The following is a 21924-nucleotide window of genomic DNA, read 5'->3' as shown; positions in this document are numbered from 1 at the left end:
TAGTTGATAATACAGGCTTTAGACAATTATGGCTTAACAATTTTTCTATTTTCAAATCTAAAACCAATTGCTTGAACACTGTAGAAAACACAGTAAATGCTCTGCCATAGCTCAAAAATGTGTAAGCTGTACTCTATTGTATTAATACTATCACAATTTTTCGGAAAACAAGACATTAAAGTGTGCTGCTTCTTTTTTTTTTTTCTTTTTTCTTTTTTTCCCAAAAGAGTAACAGATGCAAGGTTATAACATGGCCAGGAGTATGTTTTCCTAAGATCTAAGGATTTATACTTTTCTTTTTCACCTCTAACACTTTTGTCTTTTCATTATTGTTCACATTTTTCTTCTATCACTAGGTCAAAAATCAAGAATGAGAGATGCAAGCCACACATCTTTTGAACTTAAAAGCTGCAATAGTAAATGAGCAGCTCACAGTTCCTCCTAGTCCGGCATCACAACCCACTGCAGCCACAAGTGGATGTCTAGACAAGAGTAAAACAAGAGAAGCACGTACAATACTCTTCCTGCTGCCAGCTGTTTTCAGCTTAGAAGATTTCCTACAGAGATCTACAGCTCCAGAAGGACTCAAGGACTCTTCTGATACTCTTCCCTGTCAGGTCAGTGGTAATATAAGTGCTAGTGATACGAAAATTAGAAGACACAATCATACTATGCGTTCACTGGTAAGCTAACCTCCAAAGATACATCAGTCTCAGGTTGCTCAGTTACATGACTTCTACATATCATTCTGAAGTGTTTTTGCTGCTGTACTCCTATCCCCCAATCTATGATATCACTTCAACAACAGAGCAGCCAGTAATCACCTATTTTAAAAACAAAATTTAAATTAACTTTTTTTACGGATGAGCTCAATTCAACCTAGCATCGGGCAGGGGACGTGGGAGGCGGGGAAGACTATTCTAGCAAACAGATCTCTCCAAAAGACAGTGGCATACCTGTAATTCTATATTCTATAAAATGGGATATTTGGTTAGGGAGCATGACTGAAGTTTAATATAAAATTGATGTGCTAGATGGACTGAATAAAGCAGAGAATGTGCATCAAGTGCCAGGGATTTTTAATACACTTTTCTGATATTTATCTAGTAAATGATAATACTGAATGTTGTTCATTTTGCCACTGTAAAACACTTGGTACCAACTCTGCAATTGGGCAGATTACTATGTGGACGTTTTTGCTTAAAAGAAAAGAAAGATGACACCTGCTTTCAATTCTACTGACATAATTTTATCATCATACTGATGCTTAAGAATGTATTAAATTCATATTCTGAAGGTTTGGGGGCTCTGTAATAGAAAGAAGTTCAATGCTTTCAAAATAATTAGAATCTAATTATTTTGTTTAATGTATTTAACATACCATCGTTCAAACATTTGATTCTGCTCCAATATAAATCTCACAGTATTCTGTATAGGAGGTCATTCCAGAAAATTTTAATGTTTTCTGCCTCTCTTCCATGAACTACATTTTATACTCTTGCTGTTACTGAGAAATGCATTAAAGGCAGGTCACATGATTTCCCTCCCGTCAACAAATGATGGCTCAATTAGGCAGATAAAAATCTACAGCCCTCAGCAGAAACTCTCTTCAGCCCATTCTCCGCAGTATAAAGCAGCACTTAGGGATAGTACTAGTTCTGGGGAATGAATACTTTCTATCCTTTATATATCCTGAAAACGTCTCTTTTTCTTCAAAGAAAACTGGATCCTTCATGTTGCTGAGATCTTTCAGTCACTTATAGTTTGTAAATTTTTTTCCTACATTCAGCTAGAGTTCATTATTAACATCAATAAAATGGTGAGGAATTTTAATTTTACCACATTGCTCTACTAATTCTAAATCGTCTCTTGGAAAGAAGATATCTTAATAAGTAAATGAATAAAAACTCTAAGTTTTTACTCTAGTCCTCAAAGGACAGGGAAAATTATGTTTAAGGATGAAATTCATTCTTACCTTACTTTGCTGTGATCAAGTGCCTTAAGAACTCCATATATAAAGAATGCCAATGACAGTAAGCCTAGCTATAAAGGCCAATATTCTCCTGGGTCCCCTCAATGGATGATAAAGTTGTTTCTGCTTCATTCCAATTACTCACACCATCTTCCATGCCCACTACCTGCCATTATTTTGCAGAATTTCTTAATTTTAACCCTTCTGTGTATAGAAATCTATTAAAAATACTGTGGCCTCTCCCTTCAGGTTATGCAGAGAGAGTGAGACAGAATACTCAGTACCTTCCTTCTCTCTCCCATTTCTTCCATTTATCTCATTCTTTAAGGTTTTGTGACCATAATGCTTAACCTTTACTTTTCACAAAACACCTCAATGTTGTTCAGCACCAATTATACTCCATATGGTCTTAAAAAGACACATTGAGAGGCATATGTTGAGGCATATTTCATGCTAAATACCGTTAACATTTCCCCACCATTTTCAAATTTGCGGGAAAGTATTGTTATACTGCATCTGGCAATAGCATAGCTGCAAAAAACTATTAGGAGCAGTGGTATTCCGCAAAACAACTTCAGTAACTTTAGTATAAAAAGTAGTAACAAGACAGATCTCATCTATAGATTTTCAAGGGCTACCCAGTATTAGTCACATACTACACATAAGAAACCTTGTGATTTATCAAGAGCTTTGCAATAGCTATGGACTGTGGACTCAGCCTATGATCTGAGTATGCTGATATTTCGCCCGAGCAGCTAAATTATTCAGAAATATGAAAAAAACTCCACTGTTCTTAAGCAATATAGTCCTGCCAATAAAAACCTTGGTGCAATATCATTAGTCTGGGAAGGTGAGAGCATTTCTGCCGGTACAGCAGTTGTTATAAACTGTCTCCACATTAGGGTGCTTATGCCAGAGAGAAGCATAAATCCCCAGGAGGACTTTCCACAGCAGCCGCATCAGCAAAATCCTTCTATTGTGGACAAAATCTAAGTACCCTTAGCTTTTGTTTAAGTCAAACCTTTGCAAGGATTGGTATTGGTGTTTTTATCTTCTTATTGCTAAAATGATGTTTCATCAGTCAAGCCCTACCTGCTACCATGATGGTCTGGATACGCCTTAGAAAGAAACAGTGTCTACCTCTATTTCTCCAACTTAGAAATTTCTTCTAAAAGAGCTCTCATTCAGAGAATGTAGAATCATAGAATCATAGAATGGTTAGGGTTGGAAGGGACCTTCAAAGGTCATCTAGTCCAATCCCCCTGCAAGGAGCAGGGACATCCCCAACTAGATCAGGTTGCTCAGAGCCTCATCCAGCCTGGCCTTGAATGTTTCCAGGGAAGGGGCATCCACCACCTTTCTGGGCAACCTGTGCCAGTGTTCTATAACTCGCATCGTAAAAAATTTTTTCCTAATTTCCAATCTAAATCTACCCCCCTCTATTTTAAAACCATTACCCCTCATCCTATTGCAACAGGCCCTACTAAACAGGCTTTCCCCATCTTTCTTGTAGGCCCCCTTGAGGGGGCCTTGAATGTAGTATTTCCTTAAGTATTCTATCCTTAATTAAAGGAAGAAGAAAAGAAAAAAAGGAGGATCTTCTTTCTTTTGACCACACCAGACAGTCTGAAGCACATTTACCAAGCAGGTGACCCCGCGCACTCCTGATTGAGCATCAGGCCCACAACTAGATGGATTAAAGCCACACTACAAAACCTGCTCAGCCCTGTCTTTAGGGCACAGTTCCGCTGTTTAGAAAGAAACTCAGAAAATACCATAAAGATCTCAGCTAAAGCAGATATTCCCCTGAGAATGCGGAAAGGTCTTTTCCTCTGTTGCACAAAGGCCGATCCAGGATCTCTCTTATGTCCTGTAGCCTCTTTCAAATGAACTTCCAGAGCCTGTCATTGGAATCAGTTGATTCCTTTTTCAAATAAACTCAGTAACAAACAAGGCTGGCAGGACTCAGCCCTTCTGCCTCCTAAAGGGCTAAGGAATCTATCTGAAGTTGTAAAAAGCCCAATCTGCAAAGCATACTATTAACATGTTTAATATATTATCACTGAAAATCCGTACAGAAGCATTTCTGCAAAATACCTTTTAACTCTAAGTACACAACTGTTAAGCACAATGTAGCACACTAAAATTTACTTGACACAGATTTTTAGGATATTGATTAGCTATGCTGTAAAAACATTTTTACTTTTAAAAATAATTGTTACTTGCAGAATCAAAAAGGAGCCTTCAGGTTCCTATCCTGCTTGCAGCCCCTGCTATTTCAAAACACCTGTAGCCTATAGTGCAAGTCAATGCCATTCAGTATAGTTCGGTTTTTGAGCTAAGAGGAAGCGTATATGAATCACAGAATCATAGGATGGTTAGGGTTGGAAGGGACGTTCAAAGGTCATCTAGTCCAACCTCCCTGCAAGGCGCAGGGACATTCCTGACTAAATCAGGTTGCTCAGAGCCTCATCCAACCTGGTCTTGAACATTTCCAGGGATGGGTCTTCCACCACCTCTCTGGGCAACCTGTTCCAGTGCTCTACAACCCTCAGTGTAAAACATTTTTCCTAATATCCAATCTAAATCTACCTCCCTCTAGTTTGAAACAGTTACCCCTAGTCCTGTCACAATAGGCCCTGCTGAAAAGTCTCTCCCCATCTTTCCTGTAGGCCCCCTTGAGGTACTGGAAGACCACTATCAGGTCTCCCCGGAGCCTCCTCTTCTCCAGGCTGAACAGCCCCAACTCTCTCAGCCTGTCCTCACAGGAGAGGTGCTTCAGCCCTTTGATCATCTTTGTGGCCCTCCTCTGGAGCCTCTCCAACTGGTCCATGTCCTTCTTATGTTGAGGGCTCCAGAACTGGACACAGTGAATCCTCTTGCACTATGTATACATATTTTACCATTCTATAATTTTAATGCAAAAGTTACTGCCTTTGAAATTACAAACACGAATGGGATCCTTTCAGAGTGTTCATTTCAAAGCAAATCATTGTTCTTAACTTTTTGTAAGGAAAAAGAAGTTGTTTGTATTTAACCACCTGCACTATCCCTATTACACACACAAACAATAAATGAAACTGTAATTTCAACTTCAGATCAAGCAGTGGGCTACCATAAATAGTTTAACTCAAGTTACACACATGCACATAGTTTTTGCGGTTCTTCATGTAACAAAAAGCACCATTGCTGTAGTGTTTATATGCTGGTTTTAGTGTGGCAGTTCATGACATAGACACAAAGAATACATATTCCATGGTTATGCAGACTATGACATTGCCACATGTTAATGGGGTCAACTTCTTCAGAAAAAAAGGTAGAACACCAAACTTAAATCATCTGTAACAGTGGTGGCTACCAGTTTATTAGAAACTTCAGTAGTCAGCATCCAAAATAAGCTAGTTACATCAAAGTAGAAAAATTCACAAATTTTGAGTTTTAGTCTTTAGAACAGTCTTAAATTAATGATTCTTTAAAAACCATATCAGAGAAGTATTGAAACAAAAATAATTCAAGATATAATCAACACTGTTTCGGTCAGAGCCTCTAACTCTTCAATTTGCTGGTGCTTTAGTTTTGAGATTTTGCTCTAACAAAGTTGACATGGTAACAGACGAAATTCTTGTGCTCTCATAAAGAGAGCATCTAATGAAGACTGACATGCAAGAGCACCTGCAGTAAAAATTTCCCTCGAATTGACTCACCTCACCCCTTAGAGTATGAAGGCTTCTCTTTTTAATTCACATTTAAATAGTGTGTTAAGTCTGCCCAGACTTTACATATGATTTGAGACTCAGTGTCCCTGAAGGCAGTGGCATCTGGGAGCAGAGGTCTCTGGAGCGGTCTGCAAGCGGCACAGTGGGTCTCTGTCTCTGGTGGCAGAGCTGGCCCTGGTGAACGCCTCTTCTCTCCACTCCCCGGTCTGCTACAAAGCCCAATTCAGCCTTTGCAGACAAGTAGCTTGCAACCAAGAGACTGATTTAGTATTTCAACAGATTTACAAATTATACTAATGAAATAAAAGCATGCCCTTTCCCCTCTTCCCCCCTCCCCCCTCAAGGCAATATACTTTTAAAAGGATAATGCAATCACAACCATTATGTCAATGAAAATTACATGCTGGGTTTATCTCTGTAGGTATCTGTCAAATGCAAAGCGAACACAATATCTTCGGAGTAATAATGATGTTTTATCATTTTAATTACAAACACTTTGAAAAAAATCCCTAAAGTGTACCAATTGGGGTGGTCTGAATTAACAGTAGCTTGATAGCCCAAGGGTAGCAAAAATAGATTGAGCTACCAAATTTCATAGTAGTTATAGCAGCTGTCTTCTTGCCTCAGGGAACCTGCGTATTTAACAAAGCAGACAGCTTGGCATTGGCATCTTATTAGTAATGTGGGTATTGTTGGACAGAATACACGTGGTTCTATTGTTTCACTGTTTGATTAGGAATTTGGAGAGCTATGGCATCATTTAGCTTTTATAGTTAGCTTCTGTGTGTTCACTTACAGACACTGTAAAAGGATATTTTCTCACTTATCACTTGCTGCAAGTAGGGAATATTGTCTTGAACATGATCGATGAAACACGACAGGATTAAAATGTCAGGGTCAGTTGCCTCCCAATTTCTGTGCCAAAATTTTGTTGAACTGACTGCACAAGTTTTTCTAATTGGGGAGAAAAGTGGGTAAGGTGAAAGCTTGTTCTTCCCTTACCACAGGATACAAAGTATTTGGAATTTAAAATCATTTTAAAACATCATTTATTCCAGTTTGACTTTACAAGGGAAAAATTCTCTTCACAAAAGAAGTCTCAGAGGAAAAATCCGACTGTTGGGGTTTGTGGGAAAGGGGGATTGATTTTTATTTTTCTAATTCCACAGTAGCCTGACAGTTTGGATAACCACTGGGGGTAAGAGAATCTCTGGTTCAAAAGCAATCTGCCTAATGGTAAAAATCTTAGTTAACATGCTTTATCTAAAGAGGCTTGATCTTGGGGAATAACCTTAGCACAAACAACAATATTACTCTGAGGTTTGTGTTTGAACTTCATACAGCCAAAAAGACCCCCCACGTGGCTCTTCTCTCTTTCGTTCTTTAAGTATACATCACAAATTATTGGTGCTTGTTGGCAGAGTTCAAATCACTGAACTCATTGCAAATAGTCTACTTCAGCTAGAAGTACATTCTTTTACTCTATCAAATCCATCTGAGGTAATAAGACTTGATGTTTTATTCAACAGAGCTGAGGAAAATTGTTGCACAATAGGTTAATTCAAAATGGCAGCATAGAAAATGCATCTGTCAGTGGGGATCAAATTACAGGGCAAGCTCCTCTCAATGCTTAGAAAAACAAGTCTGCAGTTCTACAGATTATGTGCATGTGTGTGTTTAAAGGGGTGGGAAAGGAGCTAAATATCTGAGCTAACCTCCAATTAAAGTCAATCATAAAAACAGCCAATTTAATGAGTTCAGATTTCTTTGGGTAATTATAACACCAACCACTTTTTTTTCTCCCTCTCTTTTAAATCTGTAATTCTGCCTTCTTGTTATTGCTTGCTTTGTCATTAATCGCCTCAGGAACTTGATTTCCTAGCAACAGACTCTGCCACCAAACATTTGGCTCCTGTTCAACATTTTCTTTGTGAAAAATGGCACTGCTATTGCCGCCTGGCTGTTGCAGCTAGACTGGCTGTGTAAGTGCTCTAATAATGCATTCTTCTAAAAAACCACTCAAAAATTACATGATAAAAGGAGCGATGACTGAGCTTCACTAATTACTGTGCTGAAGAAGTGTATCCTAAATTTAAAGGCTACTGGGGTAGGAGGGGAATGACAGGAAAGGAACCATGTGTATTCGTCATATAAATAAATAAAATTAATAGCACAGAGGTGAACATTTAGAAATAAATGTTTTTATGATGTCAGACAGATTCTCATGAATTTTCTATTACAGACAAAGGAGATACAATCTTTCTTAAAAGTTGATTATGCATTTTTCTATAAAAAGTACAAAGCATTCACCTTCAAAGAATGACATCTTGTGGATCAAGCTTTGCAAAAAATAATTTAAAAGGTTCTAATTCATTTTTCCACATAAGTTACTTGAGAAGACAACTGGCAAAACTGTCTATGTCTGAGACATACCTGAAATGGTAGCATAATGCATACCACACCCTAAATACATCATAGAATGGCATAACACATGCTGTTGCCAGTTTAGACAAAGCTCTTTTTCACATTTTCATCAAAGAAATAAAGCTGGGAATTTCTGTATTTATGAGCGAGAAAGTATTTTTCCCATATTTGTTTTGGAAGCCCGTAAATGGCAGATTTGCTTCCTGCTTAGATACAGGAAGCAATGAATGCAATCCACATTGAATGCATCACACTTCAGCTATAACTTCCAGAAAACACAATCCCTCAAGATGGTAGGCCTCAGGAAGGTGATGTTATCCCAGGCCAGCAAAAAAGGCCACAACTAACTGTTGCTAGCTGCAGCTTCTTCTTTACGGTTAAGACATTCAGAATGGTGTTTTCCTGGGCATCAAACTTATTCATCACTGACATGCAAATAGTTTTGCATGTCAAATGGCATACATACTGATGCCAGAGTGCTATGGCAAAAGTTATTGATGGAAAAAAAGCTATTGGGGAGCTACTGAAACAAATCTCTTTTTCAGGGGATATTTTGATTTCTGTCAGTGGCTACATTTCTTGTTTCCCATGATGCACACACAGACCAAGCACATCTCAAAGAAAAAAACTTATCACAATCCATTGTAAATTATCATACTCATCATAGCAGTAAATTACAATAAAAATGCCTTCACTGAATATGCCTTGAAAGGAGGAGACAGCACAAAAGAAATTTCATTTATACTGACATTGTTATAATAACCAGCATTTTTTCTCAAGTAGAATAGCCAAACCCCATGTAAAATACTGTAGAATGTTATTTAAGCTTTGCTACACATTGCTGACATCAAACTTATGTTTTGACAGACTCATGCTGAAACCAGATAATTCCACCATCAAGCCCACTACAACACCACAGCATCTCTCTGCTTAGACAAGCACTTAGGCATCAAAAGAAAATAAATATAAAAATACCACAGTATTTGTTGAAACATACCAGGGTGGCTGGAGTTTTAAAAACCTCTCCTCCAGCAGAGAGGTGTGTTACATTGGGTTCAATATAGCACCCCACAACACATGACATCTCCGACTTGAAACTCAGCATAAGACCAGAATACCTGATCTTGATCAGAACTGTCACGAACATCAAAATAAACTACATTTGCCATTAACTTTGTAATACAAAAGAGCTGCTGAAGGTAGTTAACGTAATTTAACTGTAGGCTAACAAATCTAAGCAGTATTATAAAAATTTTATACATAATGTGGTACAACCGAAGATGGAGAAATTTCTATTATTGAGAAATTTCTATTATTTGCCACATGGAAGCAGGAGAAGGGATGGTTTAAACTGCTGCGGACTGTGAAATAACAACAGTCCATGCAAAGGTGACTGAGTGAAAGAGTTATCTTCTCTGAATAAAAGGTTATATAGCAATACTGAAAGTGAGGAGCCCAAAATTCAGCTGCATAGAAATAATTCTTAGAGCTATAGAAAAGCTTCATTGCTCCTTTACTCTGTCTACAACAGGCAGCACAGGAGCTGAAGGTTTCAGGCACTGTAAATTCAAAAAGCAAAGACAAGAGATCATAATGCATAAAGTACAGTGTAAAAATGGTCCCCCATCTCTTTAATGAGCACAGAAAAGCATGAGCATCAGGAATACCGTACCTGCATGAAATGGCTAGGCAAGGAGTCTACGTAGATAGTAATGAGAAGAGCTTTGAGAGACATCACTTATAACACCAGCTTATAAGGACACAAAATATATCCACAAAATACAAATTCAAATACAGTTCCTAGACAACAATCTACTGTTTTCCTTTGTACAGCAAAGAGACAAGCATTTCATTACAGGAAGATCTGTTTCAGTTTTGGGAGCTAGTTAAGTGATCCAATCTCAGCTAAGACTCAAGTTACTACAGACTGCAAACCTAACTGTAGTCAACACTGCCGTTTCATATGCTTAGTAAAGAAAAGTATAAAAAAAAAGAAAAAGAAAAACTGTAGCACAGAAGGAACTTTCAAGAACACATCTATTGCTTCAGCACCAAGATAATATTAACATCAAATGACAGTGTTTCACCCACCTAAGGCCTCCAACTCCAAACATTAAATGAATGCAGGTGTTGGATTGAAGAAGAAATTGAGTAAAGGTAAATAACTGGCAGAAATAAGGATGGCTAACTGGAACAAGAGAAAACACACATCTGGGAAGCACCACGCAGAAAGTTAAAATTCAGCTGTCTGTATGAGCAAGTGGTATCAGTTGTCACAGAGTTAAGATTTCACAAGGTTAAGTGCAGCTTTTAATGAAGGAAAGCATTTTCTCCTTTCCATTTTCTTCCCATTATGAAAGGACAAGTGCAGAATTCCTTACTCACGTACAGTAACATAGAGGTGCTCATTGGAGTCAAATGATAACTAAAATTCTCCTCAGTTTTTCTGCTCTCCTAAGTAACTCTTATCAGTGGATTATTTTTTAATCAAAAACATTGACAATAAAAATATCTTTGCATTCCAGGCCTTCATAAAATATGAAAATTAATAGCTATATAGTGCAAGTTGCATTTGAAATATTAAAATGTTTGTGTGCAATGTCAAAGACACTGAGTACCGGCAACTCCCATAGATTTCAGTTGGCACTAAAGACATTGATGATCTTAAAAAAAAAAAAACCCCAAAACAAAGCACAACACAAAAACCCCCACAAAACAATACAGGTTAAACAATTTTTAGAGATGCCTACATAAATACAGTACTACTATCAGTTTATTAAATGCCTCTGAAAGTAAGACAAACAAGGTGCTCAAATATGGAGGTTTATCATCCAAGTTTGTAAGATGCAACTCTAACACCTAAGAATTCTAAAATATAAGTTCTGGCAGAAAGCACAGATTTACAGAAAGAAAGGAAAAAGAAAAAATGAAAAAAGCCGCACACAAAACACAACTTAAGATTATTTTCATGTCAGGTTGTGTCCCATTCACAATTTCAGAGACAGAATGACAATGTTTAATGTTATCATAACTCCCAACCTATTCTGAAATAAGGGAAGTATCCGAGGAAAAGACATTTTCTAGCCCCAGTAGGAACCAAATAAAATCCTTCATAGTGAATTCTAATCAGGCATCAGCAGCACAGCTAGCTGATCCACAGCAAAATGAATATGACAGACTGGAAGATATGATGTCAATGGTAGGAATTACTGCAAGTATATGAATTATATCTGGAGAAGCGAAAGAAATTGCATGGAGTTTGACAGTACATGTAATCTATCTTAAATGATACAAAGTAGAGTAATTTTAAAGGATTGAAGTGCACCTTTAAAGTTTACCATCTTTGAGAAAGCTGGGGAAGCCTCTCTATTTTGCTTGTATCTGTGATTTACAGGGTCCTATTCTTCACTAGTCTTTCTCCAATTTGTCTGCTGGATCTGATTACCAGATGGCTAAAATAAATGTATTGTGTTCATTCACGGTAACAGAAGTTGACTATAAGGGTTCTGTCACGGCTTCACTATCTTTTCCTTTGTACCTACTCCCCGCCCTGTGAATTTATTAGATTTCAGAGCTAAGTTTCATCTGAGGGCCATTCTGCTGAATGCTGCACTGAAAAGCGTATTATCTATTCTAAGAAGCACATACAGATGACCGTAGGATATCACAGACCTGTCCTAAAGCAAGAACTGCTCTACTCTGCCAAGAAAATAGATTGTTTGATGATCTCAGGACATGGATTTCCAGAATAAGTATTGTCACCTACATAACATTCTAATGCAATCCAAGAAACAGGTGACAGTTGGATAGAAAGAAAGAAATGAAAAGCAACATATGTGCAGTGCAAAGCCAAGGAAGGTAACAAGACTAAAGTGAAGACAGACAACAGCAGACAAACTAAAGACTCTCGAGAGCTACCCTGTACCTCTGGAGTGGTAATTGTTCACTACATGGTTCTGTTTAATCTGGTAAATCGCTACAAACCTGCAAGTAAAGAAGCTAAATGAAACAAAAGGGCATGAATGCACTGAGGGATTGTGTACAGTTCCATGCTTGTCTCCCTCCTTAAGTTACACATGCAATCTGTAATCCAAAGTGATAACACTGGCCTAGAAATCTCTTAGATGAACCCCTCGAGGGCTTTTGCTACAGGTGTGAACCAGGTTATTTACCCAACAGATCTCCTCCTGCAATCAGATGTTTCCCTAATCTGGTTTTCATTTTGCAAATATCTAATACAATTTATTAGCACTTCAGTGTTACTTATTTATCCATTAACATATACAGCAACTTGGGTTTTATTTTCAGTTTAGTACAATAACTCTCTGTCTCTTAGTCCAAGCTTGGATGTTGTAGAACTGGCATCTGAAGAACAGCTTTTAATATATACAAAAATGAGAGTAGTGAATCAACTAGCCAAAATTTAAGTGATCAAACTGGCTGAACACAGAAGAGTGGCTTCAGAACTAAACTAGGATGAAGGCCGTATCTTAAAAAAATCCAAACCTGTTTTTCACCTCATGTAACATTTCCCACTTCTCTTGAGGCATCTCCACTAAATCTAACTTTTCTAAACTGTATACTGGATGCTTCATTGATTATTATATATAAAGCATGATAAAATTAAAAATACTTAGTGCAGTATAGCTTTTGGGAATATTTGTCATTCTTTGTTATTTAAACTACATTCAGTCTTTCATTATTTTTTTTTTGCCAATAGCATTAATTCCTAAGCAGGGCATTTGGATCAGACTGAGGTATAATTATTGGGAAATAAAAAACTCTGAACATTTGAAAAACAGAAATAAAAAATGAGTAGACAATAAACCTACATATTTTTTTAACTGCAGCACAAACATATTGTCATAGCAGTGGGAATTATATTCTTTGTATACTGAGAAGGTTCTAAGTATTTTTTGACAGTTATAAAGGGGCAGTCTTGGCCATACACAAGAATCAATAACAACCATGTAAAGCCTACAGCAGTGCAAACTAACAGGCTGTAGGAGACGTTAACACTAGCTAAAAAAAATAACTGTATTTTCAATGAACTTGTTCCTCCTGGATAATCAATTTTTTACACTTCTTACCAGCTGTTCCCACATAGCTCAGGTAGCAGAATGGAAGCAGCTGTCATACAGAATCCATATATTACATGCGTGTTATGAGGTTTTAATCTGTCATAGATGTTTATGTTTGCTAATTTTGATCAGTCATATCAACTTCAGAGCAAGATGAAAAATTCACCACTTCTGTTTAGGCAAGATGTAATCTACACAAATACACTAATCTGTCTTGATTCATCCTGTATGGTAAAGAAAGAATACTAATTGTGAATCTACTAATACCCCATTCTCAAAACCCCTTTATTCCAGAAGTAAGATTTCATCATTAAAATCTGTTTTCCCCACGGCTCACATTCAAGAGATTTGTCACAATCATTGTTTCTGAAATATTGAGTTATAAGGTGCAGTAGTAATTACTATGGAATAAATAGCAATTAAGATTGTTCACACAAATAAGCTCAAACTGTTTGCAGTGAATAATTATGCTAATAGTGTTTTTCTACATAATTTGTGCATCCTTCACAACAATTTACTAGAAAATGTGAAATGTAAATTTGATGCACTACTACAAAAGCTTTGAAAATATGTTTAGTTCTTAGGATTTTTTCCCACTAATTTAAGAAAGCTCACAACTAAAACATACTTGTACCTTTGTACATTTAAATTCAAAGAAATCTAACTACGCAGAAACTGAAGCAGTCATTTTCTTTCATTGTATTCCTACTAAATCATTCTAAACAATATGCAACAGACATGCTCATTGCTTAAGTCTCACAATGCTGTAACACAAATTTTAGCAATTTGAAAGAAGTTGAACTTACTGCTATATAATAAACTTTGGCCTTTTCCACCAACTTCCAGTTCTTCTCCAAATCAAGATGCTTTTCCTTCTTATAGCAATTAGCAGCAGCGAGGTTAGCTACAAGAGACCTGAAAGTGATTAAAAACCAGGCATTATATCTTCTTTAACTAACAGTACTGCAAATTTCTCAAAAAAAACCCGAGATTTCTCAGAGATAATCAAAGACCATAAGGAACATAAAAGCAATTAACAAAACACATATACTTTATTTGACCATTTCATAATATTTACATATTTAAAATAATATTTTAAATATAATTAAAATTTAAACCATTTATGAAATAATATATTTTAAAACTAGCTACATAGTTTATGTAACCTATCACTATTATACTGTTCACATGCCTTCATTTGCTTACAGTCAACCTTTGTTGCATTTTGTGATCAACTCCCCCTGTATCAACTCAGCATCTGCAGATTTTCATTAAAACTCTTCTAGTACCTAAGACCTAAAGGAAAGTAGCTACTCCAGTTTATGTTCTGTAAAACTCTTTTCCTTCACTAGACCAAAAGGCTAATGAATATTTATGACTCGCCTTTATCATTTTCCAATGAATAGTTATACTATTTAAAGAGAGGTTTGGGTTTTTTTTCCCCCATTAGGTTTATATTTTCCTTTAGCACATGAAAAGGGGCCACACTGCTACTTTTAGATGATGAATTGTTAAAAAAAAAAAAACCAAAACTTTGGCTTAGCTGTGTATTACTGGAAAACTACCAAAATCTCATTTGTACTTCATTCTTTCCTCGCAAGTTATAACACAAGCCATGGAACACAACTTCCATTAGCAAGAAGAAAAATACTTGTATCATATTTACTTTGTTACATGTAAGATATATTCTATTTTAAATCCTCCTCTTCAGCCATTCAATTCAGCCTTACGAAACACAAAACTTACAGATGTACTCCTAGAAACAGGTCATAAACAGTGGTTATGCACTAGCCCTCCATTCTGGCTACTATCACCAAATCCTTCTGTGCAATTCTATTATGAGCATGTTTAATAACATCCAATATTTAGAGTAGGGGAGTTGAGGAAACAGACAGTTCCATGCTGGCATAAAGAGTTTTACATTTAATTTCCAAGATTTAATAGTCATAGGATGCACCTTTAAGATTAACACATCACTGTTTTGTTGGGCAGAGAATGGATCGAGACCAGCTCTGGGGAGAAGGACTTGGGAGTGCTGGTGGATGAGAAGCTCAACATGAGCAGGCAATGCGCTCTTGCAGCCCAGAAGGCCAACCACATCCTGGGCTGCATCAAGAGGAGCGTGGCCAGCAGGTCGAGGGAGCTGATTCTCCCCCTCTACTCTGCCCTGGTGAGACCCCACCCGGAGTACTGTGTCCAGTTCTAGAGTCCCCAACATAAGAAGGACATAGACCAGCTGGAGAGGCTTCAGAGGAGGGCCACAAAGAAGATCAGAGGGCTGGAGCACCTCTCCTATGAGGACAGGCTGAGAGAGTTGGGGCTGTTCAGCCTGGAGAAGAGGAGGCTCCGGGGAGACCTTGTAGCGGTCTTCCAGTACCTCAAGGGGGCCTACAAGAAAGATGGGGAGAGACTCTTCAGCAGGGCCTGTTGTGACAGGACTAGGGGTAACTGTTTCAAACTAGAGGGAGGTAGATTTAGACTAGATAGAAGGAAGAAATGTTTTACACTGAGGGTTGTAGAGCACTGGAACAGGTTGCCCAGAGAGGTGGTGGAAGACCCATCCCTGGAAACATTTAAGGCCAGGTTGGATGAGGCTCTGAGCAACCTGATCTAGTGGGGGACGTCCCTGCTCCTTGCAGGGGGATTGGACTAGATGACCCTTGAAGGTCCCTTCCAACCCTAACCATTCTATAATTCTGCATTAGCCAGATAATTTATGTGTAATTACACATACAACATATGGCTATTGAAAAGTTCTGCCTTCTCCAACATGCATACTATTGATATTGTGTGTATCATCCTCTTCCATAGAAACGGTACTATAATCCAGAGATAATGGGTCAGAGTGAATTGCTATTCTGCTTCTACCGAGTCATGCTTCTGCCTCCAGACTGAGTACCATGTACAGGTGTTAGAACATAAGTAAACTAGGAATTCTTGAAAATTTATTCCACCTCAAACCAGCATCCTTCCGTTATCACCATTTCTCTTTGTCTTATTCAATAAGAAACAAACAAAAGCTCAAAAGAATCTCTTATGAAAACAGTAACCAAGTCTCTGTATAAACTTCCTGAAGCATTCATCACTGACAATCCCTGTAAGTTAAACAGGTCAAGTATATAAAAATCAAAACAAAATGTCAGAATAACTTTTTCTGAATATATCAAAATACCTAGCAGAGTACTGTGTCACTTAATCCCAGGAATATTCTTGGCGCTTATCTCTTTAATTCTAAAGCCTACAGGCATAAGAACTAATGTGAATTTTGAAAATGAAAAAAAAAAAAAAAAGCATTTAGCAACAGATAGACCAAGCCTCTGCAGCAGTACAAGTAACAGTGCAAGAATTTTCATTCTTGATGAATATTATAATTTCAATTACAAGAAATCCACTGGTGAACCAAGTAAATCCAAGAAAGACACATGCATAACTCTGGTAATTTTCTGTAAACCAAATTTAAAAAGCAAAATAAATCTTTCCATTTTGGCAAATCTTAAATATCTATCAAGGATCTAGCTGGAAAAATCTTGTCTATGTATGCTGCTAAGTGAAAAGTAATTACGTTCCAGAAAACTAAGCAAAAATTCTCTATACGTTTCCTTTCATTTACCACTTGACCCTGAAACTGTAAACCTAGCTCTCTGTGGCTACATCTAACTGTGATGCTCTGCACATGATGTGTAATAAGATTGTTGCACTGAAGACAAAGCAACAAGCTTTTCCAAATTAAAACTGTAAGTCTAACAGCATTAAGTTCAACATGTGGGACACAGAGAAGGTAGATGGTTTTGCAATGAAATATGGTAGTTGGAGACAGCAGAGTGCTTCAAATCACAGTGTAATGGAGTCTGTGCACATGGGTATTTCTGACCAGAATGCACAAATCAAACTCACAAATTATGACAGAGTGTAGGTACTACTTTGGAGTTAATAATGTGTTAAGATTTTATTGAAAAGCTCTGAGAAAACAAAGCGTATTAGTATTGCTAAGCTACAGAATTCAGAGTGGTAATTATGAATTAGCTAAGAACCCTTTCCTGCAAAAAGCTAGACAGACTTAGCAGAAACAAGAAACATCCACATCAGGGCATCTGGAACAAATATACACAGCCGCTTCCTGGGAAAATCAGGAGTGCTATTAGCCAGCTCCTCCAAGAGACAAGTAAGTTGAATTACCTGAAGAAGGAAGTTAGCACATACCCCAACTGGCACAGTTTAATTATTAATCAATAGAGTTATCAACCGGCAACAGGTTGAAGTGATTCTTACAAATACATAAAATGCTGAAAACCAATTAAAAAAAAAAATCAAAGAGTAATTAAAGATTGAGAATAAACTTGCCCTAAATAGAAGAGGTGGGGTTGCTCAATAAAGCCTTTAGCAGCAACCATCAGCCATTTTTTTTAATCTCCCAAGGAGGAAAACAAGGCTCTTGTGCTCCCTGCACACTCTTAACTATGGTCTAAAACAGCAATTGCAATGAAGCCACTGTCTCTAGTATTTGAGCAAACATTTGACATTGAGAGAGAAAAGTGTTTTATGTTAGCAAACCAAAAATACTGCTTAGTAAGTTAAAGAAGTACTTGCAGACATTTTTATGAATAAATTTACCTAAACTTCTAAATTCCGTTGAAATGCATGGCAAAAGATACACACATTTTTCCTGAATTCATGATGCGTGTCTATTGACAGTCTTTACGTCAGTTTCTCATCATGTCACCCAGGAAATCGTGATTGCTACAGGATGCAGACAAAGACACTATGTGACTGAAGTGAGAGAGAATGACAGAGCAAAAACATCTTTATTCTTGTCTTCTCTTTGAAAAACTGAATATGGATCCTGGAGACAAGGGGGGAAGTCTGGAGACATAATTAATGTCAAAACTCCAGATGAAGATGAATGAACTTCCTTCCTCTACTGAGTATGTACATTCATTCCTGAGAGTAAGACATTATGTATGACATGAAATTGGGAGGGACAGGTTGATAAGCTGGAGGACAGGGCTGTCTGTCATTCAATGGATCTTCAAAAGCCTGGAGAATTGGGCTGACAGAAAACTTGAAGGTAAATGCAAAGTCACGGAACTAGGATGGACTAACTCCCACGCAACAATATAGGCCGAATGTTGACAGGATGGAACACAGCTTTGCAGAAAATGACCTGGAGGTGCTGGTGGACCAGGCTTGGAAGATAAGTCAGCACTACACCTGCACAGAGAAGGTTAATCCCATTCCAGTCTATCTGAGAAAGCATGCAGCCAGCAGGACAAAGGAAGTTATATATTCAGCACAGAAGAAAACCTCTGTTCTAGTCTCTAGATGTCATCTGGAGTTCGACGTCTAGCTTTGAGTTTTCCATTAAAAGTAAGACACTGACATAATGGAGTGAGCCAAGCAGAGGGCCATCATCACTATTATAGAATCATAGAATAGTTAGAGTTGGAAGGGACCTTCAACGGTCATCTAGTCCAACCCCCCTGCAAGGAGCAGGGACATCCCTGACTAGATCAGGTTGCTCAGAGCCCCATCCAGCCTGGCCTTGAACGATTCCAGGGATGGGGCATCCACCACCTCTCTGGGCAACCTGTTCCAGTGCTCTACAACTCTCATTGTAAAAAATTTTTTTCTAATATCTAATCTAAACCTACCTCCTTCTAATTTAAACCCATTACCCCTTGTTCTATCACAACAGGCCCTACTGAACAGCTTCTCCCCATCTTTCCTGTAGGCCCCCTTGAGGTATTGGAAGACCGCTATCAGGTCTCCCCGGAGCCTCCTCTTCTCCAGGCTGAACAGCCCCAACTCTCTCAGCCTGTCCTCATAGGAGAGGTGCTCCAGCCCTCTGATCTTCTTTGTGGCCCTCCTCTGGACCCTTTCCAACTGGTCCATGTCCTTCTTGTGTTGGGGACTCCAGAACTGGATGCAGTACTCCAGGTGGGGTCTCACCAGGGCAGAGTAGAGGGGCAGAATCACATCCCTCGACCTGCTGGCCACGCTTCTCTTGATGAAGCCCAGGATGCGGTTGGCCTTCTGGGCCGCAAGGGCGCATTGCCCACTCATGTTGAACCTCTCGTCTACCAACATTCCCAGGTCTTTCTCCTCAGGGCTGCTCTCGATCCAATCCCCGCCCAGCCTGTATTTGTGCTTGGGATTGCCACGACCCAGATGCAGGACCTTGCACTTGGCCTGGTTGAACTTCATAAGGTTGGCACCGGCCCACCTCTCCAGCCTGACAGGTCCCTCTGGATGGCATCCCTCCCTTCCAGCGAGTCGACGGCACCACACAGCTTGGTGTCATCGGCGAACTTGCTGAGGGTGCACTCTATCCCACTGTCCATGTCACTGACAAAGATGTTGAACAGGGCTGGGCCCAACACGGACCCCTGAGGGACGTCACTCGTGACCGGTCTCCACTTGGACATTGAGCCGTTGACCACCACTCTCTGAGTATTAGGGGGCTGGAATCTTAACAAATTCAGAAAGGCTTGGCTGAGCCTTAAAAAGAGGTACCTAGGGGGAGACCTTCCTATTAACTTCAAATATCTAAGGAAAGTTTACAGAGAAGATGGAGCCAGACTATTCTTGCACACAAGAAGGAACAGATACAAGCTGGAAGAAGGAAAATTCCAACTGAGTATCATCAAAAGAATTTCTCCCATGAAGAGTGGTCAACTAGAACAGGTTGCCCAGAGAGGCTGTGCAACCTCCATCCTTGGAGATATTCAAAACTCAGCTGGACATGGCCCTAAAAAATGTGATCTAACATCAAAGCTGGCCCTGCATTCCTGCAGGGGTTTGGAATATATGTCCGCTTTAACTAAAATTTATCCAGGGTTCTACACATTATATGAAAAATTCTCCCTTCCCTGACTCTCAGTTCAGTTCATGTTGCTGTCTACTATCTTTTCCATTTTTACCCAAAACATTCACCAGCTCCTCAGGAAGTCTGGTGTAGATTTTAATTATCGGACTGCTATCTTACCTTAATAAATTCCACTAACTCCTGATACTGCTTTGAAAGGGAAAGAACAGTTCCTCATGATCAATGGCACCGAAAGCCAGAGGGAAACCAAAAAGAATAATGATAGATATTTTGCTCTTATACAGAGCCAAAAAGAAAATATTCTTCAGGGTAATTTATAGCATTTTCATTATTGTTTCAATATCTAGTATCAGAAAATTTAGATATCGGCAGAAATCAGGGAGGGTTAGTGTGTGCCGGTAACATCTCAAGATTAAGGCAGCCCTAACTGGCTGGCTGTGAAACCTTCAAAAAATCATCAGGAGGTAATCAGTAAAGAAGCACTACATCAGTTGAAATGCTGTGGGTGGAGGGATAAAGAAGAAAGCAAAGATATATGCTCATGACAAAGGCCTATTGTCTTCATTATCTCTTTCTGAAATTCTTGTTTTATTAAATGTATTTCAATACTCAAAATAAATCACTATAAATGGGTTCTTATGGAATGCTCTGAAACCATACAAAATATCACAAAGACCATTGTTTACAGTCTACAAATGTAGAAGGTTGAATATATCACAGAGTTCTAAAGAAGTGATTTTTTTTATGTAGCAAAGACCATCTAAAAAAAGTAGCAAATGAAAACATGAAAGAAAAAATTGAGAAGAAATTGTTAAGATGTAGACATAAAGAACTACACTTACAATCATAGAATAGTTTGGGTTGGAAGGGACCTCTAACAGCCATCTAGTCCAAGCCCCCTGCAAGGAGCAGGGACATCTTCAACCAGATCAGGTTGCTCAGAGCCACGTCTAATCTGGCCTTAAATGTTTCCAGGGGTGGGGCATCCACCACCTCTCTGGGCAACCTGTTCCAATGTTTCACCACCCTCAGTGTAAAAAATGTCTTTCTTATATCCAGTGTCAATCTACATCGCTCTATTTTAAAACCATTACCCCTTATCCTATCACAACAGACCCTGCTAAAGAGTTGCTCCTCATCTTTCTCATCAGCCCTCTTTAGGTACTAGAAGGCTGCTATAAGGTCTCACAGGAGCCTTCTCTTCTCCAGGCTGAACAGCCCTAACTCTCTCAGCCTGTCCTCATAGGAGAGGTGCTCCAGCCCTTTGATCATCTTCGTGGCCCACCTCTGCAGCCTCTCCAGCTGATCCATGTCCTTCTTATGTTGGGGGCCCCAGAGCTGGACACAGTAGTCCCAGTAGGGTCTCACCAAAGCAGAACAGAGGGGCAGAATCAGCTCCCTCGACCTGCTGGCCACGCTCCTCTTGATGCAGCCCAGGATGCGGTTGGCTTTCTGGGCTGCAAGGGCACATTGCTGGCTCATGTTGAGCTTCTTATCCACCAGCACTCCCAAGTCCTTCTCCTCAGGGCTGGTCTCAAACCGTTCTCCACCCAGCCTGTATTTGTGCTTGGGATTGCCCTGACCCATGTGCAGGACCTTGCACTTGGCCTTGTTGAACTTCATAAGGTTTGCATGGGCCCACTTTTCCAGCCTGTCAGGGTCCCTCTGAATGACATCCCTCTCCTCCAGCATGTCAATCACACCACACCACACAGCTTGGTGTCACCGGCGAACTTGCTGAGGGTGCACTCTATCCCACTGTCCATGTCACTGACAAAGATGTTAAACAGGGCCGGTGCCAATACCAATCCCTGAGGAACGCCACTCATCACCAGTCTCCACTTGGACATCAAGCCGTTGACTACAACTCTTTGAGTGTGGCCATCCAGCCAATTCCTTATCCACTGA

General features: G+C 39.0%; 1 protein-coding gene across 6 annotated transcripts in view; it reads right to left on the bottom strand.

Moving 5' to 3' along the window:
- ADK (adenosine kinase) overlaps positions 1-21924 on the bottom strand; it is a 305394-nt gene that overhangs the window by 143437 nt on the left and 140033 nt on the right. For all 6 annotated transcript variants that reach the window (XM_086752774.1, XM_086752773.1, XM_086752771.1 and 3 more), the window contains one exon: positions 14000-14108. In XM_086752774.1, coding sequence (XP_086608900.1) covers positions 14000-14108 — 109 coding nt within the window. The remainder of the gene's footprint in view (positions 1-13999; positions 14109-21924) is intronic.

Source organism: Chlamydotis macqueenii, chromosome 7 (genome assembly GCF_036417535.1).
Source record: "Chlamydotis macqueenii isolate bChlMac1 chromosome 7, bChlMac1.mat, whole genome shotgun sequence".
NCBI classification, from domain to species: Eukaryota; Metazoa; Chordata; class Aves; order Otidiformes; family Otididae; genus Chlamydotis; species Chlamydotis macqueenii.
This window is presented reverse-complemented; position numbering and strand designations above follow the sequence as displayed.